Here is an 11145-nt window from a genome sequence, read left to right as displayed (position 1 = left end):
CACGGTCTACGTGGAAGACCTCTTCTACCTGCCTTGTCCCCCATTTAAAGGACAACCTAAAACAGAACTCAGGCCGAGCCAAGAGTGTGGGAAGTGCAGCCCTGCAAGGATAGGGCCGAAGAGGTGGTCACTGTGTCACTAGGGCAAGGCCACCTATGGCCCAAGACGTCAGCCCTACAAGGCTGTGGAGGGGGGTGAGATCCTTTCTGGTTCTTCTCTCCTGCTTCCACCCATTAAAGCCATCCACTCTCCCCAAAAGGGGTTCTAGGACCTTCCCTAAGTCAGGGTGGAAAGAGTCCCCCCTCCCACTCCCCCCCCCCCCCCAGTGCTGCCCTGGGACGGGAAGCGCTATGTCTAGGGAAGCAGAGCCCCCAGGTGGCCCCAGTGGGCCCCAGGCTGTGAGCAGGCCAGGAAGTCGGGCTAGGAAGGACCCCCTCCGACGGCAGCTGGCATGACAGATAGGCAGGAGGGATGTTTGGGGAAGGCACCCCTCCTGCCGCCGTGCCCGGTGCTGGTGCCCCCCGCACAGAGCCCAACATGCGGCTCGTAGGACGACCTCCATACACTCCAGCGAAGGGCAGTAGCTCCGGGTCTGAGCGAGCGCCCCAGGCCTCACAGCCGGGGAGGGGAGAAGCTGGAAACACCCAGTCCCAGCACAGGCTTTCCCGTGCTGTGACCCCAGAAACCTGGCCTTGGTAGATGCCCGTGATCGTCAGCTCTCCCAGGCCACGTCTCAACTCTGGCTCCCCAGTGTGAGCTGAGTTCCTGGATAGACGCCAGCCCGGGGAAGGGGTCGGGCCCAGGAAAGGCCCCCTAGGTCACATAGCGCATAGCAAGGGGTGGCCCCACAGGCCCTTCTGCAGGTGACATGTAATGTGCAATGTGACAAGGCCCCGTGTTGTCTTGGGCTGCGCTCTGTGGATTCATAATCATTGCACACAAGATGCACAAGAAATAAAGGCTTGACCGGTTTGCTTGCTCTGAGTGGTGTAATTATCGATTTTTTCCTCTATGATTTTATATATTCTGAAAACGATCTCCAAGATGATGCACTGTTAGAAACAAAATAACCCCTCAAGGAACCGCGGCCACCCCTCCGTTCCCCGCAACAGCACGTGTCTGGGCTACCGCTGGGGAATGCCAGGGCTTCTGTTCCCGTGGGGGAGCCTGGGCAGCGCTTCTGGGGTCTCAGGCCTGGGCATCTGGCCTGGAGCTCTGCGCGGCAGCCCGGGGCGGGACCTAACAGGCACTAGCACTGCCCCCCCCCAGGTCCCTCCCCCACAACATTCGGGGCCAGGAGCTGCAGGGGAGGGGCGGCCAGAGGGCATGCAGCCCAGGCTCACGTGCCCTTGTCCTGCCACAGCCAGTCCCAGAGGCGGCCGGGGTCCTGTTCATACCATGTCAGAGGGGCAGCTGGACGTGTCGAGCCAGAAAAGCCCACGCCTGATGTGTTTCAGCAATTTTAATACATTCAAGAATATTTAATAGGACAAAATTAAAAAGTACTGTCAGTCAGCAGAAGCCCGTGGTTCAGAGATACAGAAATGTAACTGGCCCTTTTGCAGTAAAGCTTGTGCTTGAAGGGAGAAGAGGCAAAATGACTTCCTGGAGGCTTTGTGTTAAGTGCCACTGGACTAAAAGCACCTCACAGTAGCACTTTCAGGTATATATGACCATCTAGAATTATCCCATAAAGCCAATAGTGTTAAAAGGATCCTATTAGAAAAAGAAGTTATGCTTCTAGAACCTTCTTGCCTGCGGACCCACGTGCAAATGTAGGTGGCCTAGCCAGGCTCGCCTGCACAGCTTATCAGGGAGGCAGAGATGGGCCCCTTGAACAGGTTGGGCCTGGTCCAGACACTCCCTGTGGCCGCCCTCTCCCGTCACTGGCCCCAATGGCAGCCTTGTGGGCATGGCCCCATGCCCCCCAGCAGGAGCTGCTAGGGCTGGCTCACTTGGCTAGGAAGGGACAGATGTGTGAACTGCAGACCCGAGAAAGTCTTCTCCTTCATAGGACAAAAAAGCACCCCCCCCCAACAATAATAAATAAACAAAAACATGGCCGCAGACCAGACCCACTGGGTGCAATCAGGAGCGGAGGCTTCCATGAGGGCAAATGAGAGCAACAGTGGGACTCGGGAAGACCGAGCGGAGACGTGTGAAAAACAGGAACTCTCACCTAACAGTCCCTTGTCTGACAGCACGGCAACTGTCAACAGAGCAAGAGAGGCCAGAACAGAACCCGGTCAGGGAGGATGGGGACAGGTCCCCGCCAGGGTTTTCCCGTGCGCTCTGGGGCTGGGTTCTGCTCACTGAGCCTCTCCCGCCTTAGCTGAAAACAGGCATTTCACAAAAAGCCTCCAGTTAGGGCAGCAGCCAGAGCTGCCAGGTCAGGCATCTGGGCAGGGCTGATGGGCACTTCCAGCCAGCCAGGGGCTATGGGCCAGCAGGCCACACACACACACACACACACACACACACACACACACACACAGAGCCCATTTCACAACGAACACATTCTTTCCTAGGCTACAGACACGTCAAACTCCTAGTCTAGAACATCATGCTCGAATGCAGAACCCTCTAGCCCACGTGCTGGCTGGGCAGCCTTCCTTGCATCCTGTGGTGGGGGCAGCGACCTGCTTCCGCTGGTGGCAGCTCTTCCTCATGCTACTTTGCCGGTGCCAAACACGCTGTATTCTAGAAGCAACAAGTCTTGACAATGTTCAAACCAGTTTTAGGCGCACATGAGACGTGGGCTCCCTGTTCCCAAGAAGGGCTGAGTCCCAGCCTGAGAGTCATCTCCCCAGAATCCCTCGTAATAAGGCTTTGGTTCCACCGCACGGAAGGGGTGCTGCTGCGGCTGCCCGTCATGTGGAACCCGGAGGGTGGCGTGGCAGGAAAGCAACTCCATCGCTGGGCTGCGCCCTGGCACCACCTGCTGTGGCTGTGGTCCTGGCGGCCTCCAAGATCCTCTGGCCGGTGTACCCATGCAAGGAGACTTAAGGCACTTCCTTAAATTCTTGCCCAGGAGGGTTTGTTCTGAGTGATGCAGTGACTTTAAATTACCCTGCTGGGCTCCCTCCAGCTGTTCAGCTCTCTGACTTCATTTCTGGCTTTCACAACATGCTAATGTCCAGATTTTGTGTTTTATCTCTAGATTTACTAAAATGATTTAACTTTGGTACTAACAGAACAGGGGCTATTTCCCCCCAGTATTGCTCGTAAGAGAAAAACATTTTAACTAGAACTCCTTTTGACCAATTCTTTTGTCCAGAAACCTAAAGCCAGAGCTGGGTTTCCAAGCCCCTTCCGGGCTTAAGGACAGGTCCGCAGCGTGGCATCAAGGGGTCCCCTGGGGCTGTTTCCTGTTGACGGGCCCCGGCCACAAAACCAACCATTCAGCAGCGGCGGACCTGCCAGCGGGAACTCGAGTTGCAATCTGTTAGCTCAAGTTGCAAACACCTAGGTCATGTGGGCCAGGACAGTCCCGTCCCACTGCTGTGGTGATGCACCCCTTGAAAGCAAGCCCACGTCCAGGCCCGCAGCCTGCTCGTGGGGTGTCTCTGCCAGACGCCGAGTTTCCTGTCTGGTTCTCACGGGTGACAGACCCTGTGCTGGCGAGTAGTCGAGAAGAGCTGTGGCTAAAGCTTTCACTAACTCCCTGTGAGCTGCCCACATAATTTTACCCCTTCCCCAAGTTCAGTTGTGCGTGGGCTGGGTTTCACACCCCACGGCACTAATGTAGTTCGATATTCCCTTCAGAGAAAAACCCTGGTGGCAAACAGCATGTGTGATGTGCGCTGGGCCCACACCGACCTGTGGGTCGAGTGCGAGGAGCCAGCCGTGAGCCATGGGCCACGGAGGCCCGAGTTCTCCTGACTCAGAGTCCCTGGCTGAAGGCTCACACGCTGCAGGGCAGCCCAGAGAGTCGCTGAAAGCTTTACGGGGTGCATAGCTAATGGTGTTGGTGTCACTTGGTAACGGGGAAGAGTCCTCCTTCTGGTGTGCTCAGGTTTCGAAGTACTTGTAGATTGCCGTCACATAGAGCATCACGCTCTGCCAGTCAGGCCGCTCGGTCCGCACCATTTCATTAATGTCCTGGTGGAGAAGGAAAGAACCAGGTTAGAATCCCGGGTCACATCGGGGCCCACCCTGACAAGCTCCCCGACAGCTGCACAGGCCCTGGCACCAGGCAGGGCCTCCGACTCCGGACCAAGCCGATCATACCCGCCAAAGGCCTGGCCAAGATGTCTGCTCCATTGCTACCAAGTGTGCCCGTTAAGTGTCCACAGAGTCCCTAAGATGCCTGTCTGTGCCCAAGCCCTGCCCCGACCCCCACCCTACGGCGCCCCTGTCTCTGGCCACGGCCCTCCCAAGCTGGCTGTCATCTTCTCTGGGGCCTTGTTCCCTGCCTGCCTCTTTCCTTGGTGGCTTCTGAGAGCCTCCCTCACCCCAGTCTCTGTCCTAGGAGGGTCTCTGTGGGCCCAGGGCTCCCAGAACTCAGCTTTCCAATGCCCTTCACCATGGCAACCATCTGAAATCATCAAAGACACTGTTCTCTAATTGTATCCTGCAGAGTAACAGTCCTCTGTGAGATGCAGCTGATGAAAATGAACGTGGGAAACCCAGGACTTGGATATGGGACTGGGAAGCCCCCCAAAGAGACCACTGCTGCTGAAGAACATCTGTGACTTTCCAGGGGAGCCATGCTCCAAGGCGCTGCTCTGAGAGGTTCCACGGGTGAGGCCACAACCAGCAGGATGGAATAGGCCACCCACTGGTGACTTGGTATAGAAAAAAGAAAACATGTTTGTTCAATATAAGATCCTGACTAAAAGTTTTTTAGGGTGGGGATATGGCCTACTTTTTTTATGTTGGAACTTTACACGTGTTGTAACATACCCAGAACCCAGAAAACATTCCAATAATGGGAACTTCTCTTTCTCTCTGTACAACTGAACAGAGGTCACCCTAAACAAGCCTATTTCTTCTATCAAGTCAGAAGATACACTTCTGGAACTCTACGGGAACACTCCTATGGGGTGAATACGAATGTAAACACTTCTTCAAAGCCACCCAGCTGTTAAGTCAGGTGAGGGGTGCCTGGGCTCAGTGACCTGGCCCCGTGGAGCTCTCACTCTGCGGGACTCCCCGGGCTGCGTGTCCCTGGCTGACACCGCAGGACCGAGTTTACATAAAGTAAGTGTCACTGGGTGTGGAAGGACTGGCTTTGCATCTGGACACCGTGATGAGGCGAAAGCTGACAGAGGAGCACGTCTGTTGTGAGCTACTGCGCGTACTGAGCAGAGGCCTGACGACCCTGAAACACGTAGGCTTTCCACAACTCCTTTCTCACGCCGTGAGCAGCGTTTGCCACGGCCCCCATGAAGTGCCAGGAGCCCCCGCTCGGCCTCTAGTGCCTCCTTCCTCGCCCCACTCACCTCCCCTCTCCCTCTACTTTGACAAAAGGCAGACACACCTGTGGGAATGTGCCTCTGACAATGACTTTTATAAACTGGTTAGCATTTTTCTTCTGAATCCAGGATTCAACTAAAAAAAGGTGACTCTAAAGAAGTCAGAGTTGCCGGGGCCGTGGTCAGGATGACACTACCCATCTCAGGGTGCTTCACGTGAGGCACGAAACACCCAGAGGACTGAGGTAAGCCCTGCCTGTGCCCCTTCGACGGGACACTCACTCGGCTAACCAGGGCCTGCATGCACCCCCTTCGCCACCCAGCAGCCTCCTGATCATCAGGCCCCCACACCACCCGGGATCTCCCTTAATGAGAAGGAAACTCTTCCTAACAAAAAGGAGGGGCCCGGTCAGTGACTCACCAGTGTGGATTTGATGCCGACGCTCTCAGCCGCCTGGAAGGCCAGCGTGAAGTTCCTTCGCTGTAAAAGAAACTGTGTGACCAGAGTGGACGAGCAAGATCAGGAGAAGGTGACTTTCGCCACTCATGATGCTAGGCAAGGTGACAGCCACTTCCATTTGGTACCAGAACAGCCCTACAGCGGAGCCCCAGTACCCCCCATGGACCCAGACTGCCTCTCTGTAGGACCTACCCGCTCCTCCTGTGACCTGCCATGGAGCAGTCTCTACATACTCGGTTTTTCCTCACTGTGCAAAAGGGGACTTTCGATACATTAGTCCTGAGCTGCCTGGACCCAGACCCCAAAAGCTGATCAGAAACGCCTGTCAGGTGAGCTCTCTCCCCAGGGGAAGGAGGGGGGGGGCATCTTCAAGTGTTATCTGAAGGCAAGAGCAGACCACAGAAGGGCTCAGGCCTGGGACCTCTCCCAGCGCCCATCTGGACAGGGGCTGCCCCGACCCTGTCCCCAACCCTGTCCCTGGGCAGCTCCCTCAGTGAGACACTTGGACTGGACTACAGGGGGCTGGCAGGAGGCTGGCCTGATGCGGGAAGCACTACCCGGACCACTCCTGCCTTAGGCGGCCAGTTCTTGGTAAACCCCCCATCCTAAATGTCATTATCAAGGAAGGCTGGCCAGTCCCACTGGGAATGTAGTAACCTGGGGAATGCTGCAACCCACTAAATGTCCCACACAAGGTAGGTCAGGACACTGTGACCTACCCCCCTGACTGCAGACTGGGCTGGCTCAGCACAAATAACTCAATCCCAGAATAAGACCAAGCTGGGATGGGGCTGCTGTGAGCCAGCACTATGGTGGGGCCCTGCTGCTGTAAGGACCTGCCTCTCTTGTGTGGTAAGGACGCCAGGGGCTGGGCTGTTTCACAGCCAGCCTACCTTATCTTGGCTGTTCAGCTCTTGATACGGAATGTGAGCCGGAAGGTACGTATGCAGGAGAGCACAGAAGGCCAGCCCGTCATTCCAGCTGCTGCTGAAGTTTGTAATGTCAATATTCTGAAGGAAAGGAAAGAAACATGTAAGTAACACACCTTGTGATCTTCTCAGGAGCATGCTGAGGAGGGGAAGGAGGCTTCAGTGCCACATGGCCTCCGAACCCCAGGCAGGGGAGGCTCTGGAGAAGGCACAGTGGGCTAAGGGGGCCACGTCCCAAGACGGACAGGCAGCCTTTTCAGCAGTTGCCCACACCCCCAGGTCACTGCCATCTCCCCCTCACGGAAGGACCGTGGGCGCAGGGAGCTCGTCTGGCAGCTCAGCAGCCTTGTGGGGCCCTGGGGAGCAGAGGTCCTATGTTAAGAAGTTATGATTCAGCCTCGAGGCGCAGATTTACAGTCCATCAAAACCTGTGTGTTCTGAGGACGTCAACAGCTGCCTTCTTGCCTTAGGAGACGCTGGGAGCCGAGGCACGCTGGGGCTCTGTGCTTTCCCAAAGAGCTGCTCCGCAGACCACCTGGACTTCCTCCTACTTTCCACATTCATAGTAAATTACTTGCAACTATAAAAGTAACATATTCAGAATAGCTGACTAATTGATAACACAGTCTGGCTGATAAGTAGCCTTTACCCTTATTTGCAAGAGTTCTTTTAAAGTTGAAACTCCACAGTTAAATTTTGGAAACTCACACATTTTATATAAATGCCGCAAACTGAGCAAGAGGGCACTTCCCAAGTATCTCTTGTTTGCGGCCCCAGTTTCCTTTGCACAGACTTCAACTGCATCAATGGTCAGCTCCTAGGGGCTGGGAAAGCCCACGTTTTATTAGAGAAGGCAAACCACCCACTCCTGGATACAGGTTCCCACTACTCCCGGGGACAAGTGATCACAGCAACACAAATACTATGCGTACGCATAGAGTTTAAAACCTCTGCAATCCCTCACCCCAGGTTTTCAAGCTGTCAGGTCCTCCTGCCAAGTAGGGGACCTGGGGCTCATGGACAAGAGGCAGGTGGGGAGGATAGAACCGGGCTGGCAAGTGGCCCTTCCAGGAAGACAGCCTCAGTCCAGACTCCCAGTGCTCCGTCAGTCCCCTTACAAAAGCAGCAAGGAGTGTGGAAGTGCACAGGGCTGAACTTCTCATCAGCTTCATCATCAAAATGATTGGTCTGACCCCTGACTGCAGACACTCAGAATGCTGCCCTGTGTGGGGGGCTTCTACTCAAATACAAGTCTTCAAAAAGGCAGCAGCTCTGTGGGCAGTTATTCCAGAGGTCATTTCCCCTCTGTAACCTGATTATCTGGGGTGGACGGTCTCGCCTATCTGGCCTGAAAGCATTGTTCATAAACTGTGGTGAGAAAAATTACCAGATTAAAGCACAAAAGGATGCAAACCTGCCAAGAGTCACAGGGAAGGTCTCAGTAAGCTTTCAGGGCCATCTGACTCAGCCTCTAAGAGCAACCCCCCCCACCCCCAACCCCGTCACCAGGGCCTGCAGGTCCTCCCTGCCTCCAGCCTGTAGTCCTCACACTTCCTGGTGTGAAGACACAGTCCAAACAAGCATTCCTGTCTCATTCTCCACAGGCCCTCACTCCAGTGGACGATGATAGTCACCCCTCCTGCGAGGGCGCCGTGCAACCAGAGGTGTCCGACAGTCACTGCTGATTGCTGCCATAGCAAACTGGCCTCTTTCATCTCATCTGAATCTCAGGAAGCAGCCAGCCAGGGGCCTCTGTGCCATCTGGGAGGAAACTGGAACCAGCGAAGGGAAGTGACCTGTCCAAGGTGCTGGGCTGGCAGCAGGGAGGACAGGGTGTCATTTTAATTCCATTACCCAGGAGCAGTTTTAGGTAAGAAGGCTGGGGCTCAAGGAGGCCCAGGTTCCAGAGCTGATCTGCGTGGTTATTCAAACTCAGGCTTGTCCAAAGCCCGTCCAGGCTCCTCCTAGCATCCCAACTAGATCTCATGACAAGCACCCTGATCAAAGAGCCGAGGGCACAGCGTACCATCGCATGGATGGCAGGGCAAGCAGCTTCTTATCGTGTCCAAGCCCTGTGCAAGGCAAACGGCAACATGTGGCTGCTGAGGACTCTCAACCCTTGCCCCCAGAGGCTACATTCATTTCTGGAGGAAAACAAATCTCCATTTCCTGCCGCCGCAGCCCCCTCTCCAGCTGAAAGGCGGGCGTCTGGCAGAGCCGCCTACGTGCCTGGCCTCCCCACACCACGAGGCAAAGGCTCCTGCACCAGAGGAAACGACTGCGCCCCAGCTCCCCAGCTGTGGGAACCCCAGCCTTCCCTAGCTTCCTTAACACAAACCCAACCTCAAGCCTGGAACCTCCAGGCTGAGCAGTGACTTCATTTACAAAACATGCCAAAGAAATTTAAACAATGAGGAAACAATGGCTTCGTGGGTTCCAGGGTAGGGGGAGTTAACTTTGAAGTACCTGACAGCCAAACTTCCAAATCAAAACAAAGTCCCAGCCCGGGCAGGCTGGCGGGTGTCACTCTTCCCCCAGCTGGAGGGAGCCAGTCTGGGTGCTGTACCCAGCAGAGGACAGAGAGGCCACTCCGTACCGAACCCAAGTGAGACCTCTGCATGCTCTGCCACCATCCCTCCACCTCCTCAGCCTTCCAGAGAGACCTTGGGGGAAAATGAGGCCAGGGCCTCAAGGGAGGTGGAAAAATGCTGAGAATGAGAAAGCAGGCCCCAGAGAAGGCTGCCACCACCGCCAGCCCCTGCCACCACAGCAGCGCAGGGCCTGCACCCCCTCTGCTCCCCATCTTACCTCTTGTTTCATTGTTTCTGATGCTCAGGGCTGAAAAAAGCAAACTACTAGGAAATAATGCAGACTGAACAGAGAAAAGTCTATGTAAACAACAAAGCTTGTTCTCTGAGGCCAAAAAGAGTGCTAGAAAATCCAGATGGGAAGACAGAAAAGGTCCCCTGGCTTCTCTGGAGCTCTTACTTTTGCAGCTATTAATTTAGTTTTAAGAAGCCACTTCATCACAAAGTTCAATTATCTGTAATGGTCTTGACATTCACAGATATGCTTTTTGACATGTTTCTCTCACAAAGGTTGTCTAGGAGTGGCCTCTTTATTTTTAAAAAGTGGCATTTTCGATGCCTAAGGAGAGTCTTTAATGGTAAAGCCTATGTGCAGTTCCCTCTGGGCAGAAGGACCCATTTACACTCTGCAGATCAGTGCAGGGCTGCGGCAGGGTCAAGGGCCTCACCCCTACACAGACAGCTTCTTCCGCAGGCCACCCAATACCTTTAAAATAAACTACTCTTAAAGCCCAAAACATGATGTTTTGAGGTGAATATGCACACTAATGGAAGGACTTTCTACTGGTCATTCTTCACAGGCAATGGTGCCAAGCTCTCTAGGAAGAAAATAATTTTCTTTTTAATAGAGTCAATGGAACATACTAGTAATTATAATGCAAGTTTCTAATTAATAAATTCAGATTTTGCACTTGGTTTTCAGGTCAATTCAGGGCTTTTCTACTCTCCCAGATAAGTCTATGTTTGGATTAGGCGGACAAGAACAAGAGGGCTATGATATGTGCAGGAACAAAAGTTCAAGAAAGCTTTCAGCACAGACTCAACTGAGGCGCACGTCCTCCCATCCAGGAAATGTCCACTGAGAGATCTGATGGGGCAGATGGACGTGGCCTGCTTCACAAGCCCATCTGCTGTCCTTTCCACTATCATAAAAACACAGACCTAGACTCATAAAATCGCCCAACGCCTCCCACCCCTCCACAGGACTGGCTGGGCGTTTCCCACTTGCTCCTTCCGGAGCTGAGCCACAATCCCTCTCCTGCTCCTAGGACTTAAGATCAGATGCGGCCTTCAGGTGGCCCACTCTCATGTGCCCTTGCACACACTGAGCGCTGAGGGGTGGAGAAAGAGACAGAAAACGTTACACAAATCTCCACAGAAAAAGATGAAAAAAGTCATAAAACATCTTAGAAATGTTTTAATTTGTCTGTTTAATTAAGGGCCATAAAATACACCCCCAAATACCACATGTTATTTAAATAGTTATTAAGGTTCTGATCTATTTAAGGAAATGCCACTTTTATGGGCATAGGGCAAGAAGCCAAACACCATGATTCACCCTCCTGCTCACACCGATTTCCTTAGGCCCGTCTCAACAGTTGACAGTGGTGTCACTGGCCCAAACACAGGCAGAGAGGCAGAGTCCTTCCCATGACTGAAGATGCTGGGAATGCCACCTGCTGGGGGGTCACAGCCCAGCCTTCAAGAGGTACAAGTGCATTAGAAACAAAACCCCTAGCCAACTGCCTCAG

The 11145-nt window shown here is 54.1% G+C and overlaps 1 protein-coding gene across 9 annotated transcripts in view; it reads right to left on the bottom strand.

The window, feature by feature from the left end:
* Positions 1-1447: 1447 nt before the first annotated feature.
* The window catches only part of SPECC1L (sperm antigen with calponin homology and coiled-coil domains 1 like), a 140593-nt gene continuing 130895 nt past the window's right edge, over positions 1448-11145 (bottom strand). For 8 of the 9 annotated variants that reach the window (XM_072803403.1, XM_072803404.1, XM_072803407.1 and 5 more), the window contains 3 exons: positions 6771-6887; positions 5839-5898; positions 1448-4101 (listed from right to left, as the gene is read on the bottom strand). In XM_072803403.1, coding sequence (XP_072659504.1) covers positions 4012-4101; positions 5839-5898; positions 6771-6887 — 267 coding nt within the window. In that variant the 3' untranslated portion in view covers positions 1448-4011. Of the gene's footprint in view, positions 4102-5838; positions 5899-6770; positions 6888-11145 lie in introns of those variants that run through there. The other variant, XM_072803412.1, reaches the window with a different exon arrangement.

This window comes from Canis lupus, chromosome 27 (assembly GCF_048164855.1).
Source record: "Canis lupus baileyi chromosome 27, mCanLup2.hap1, whole genome shotgun sequence".
Lineage (NCBI taxonomy): Eukaryota > Metazoa > Chordata > Mammalia > Carnivora > Canidae > Canis > Canis lupus.
This window is presented reverse-complemented; position numbering and strand designations above follow the sequence as displayed.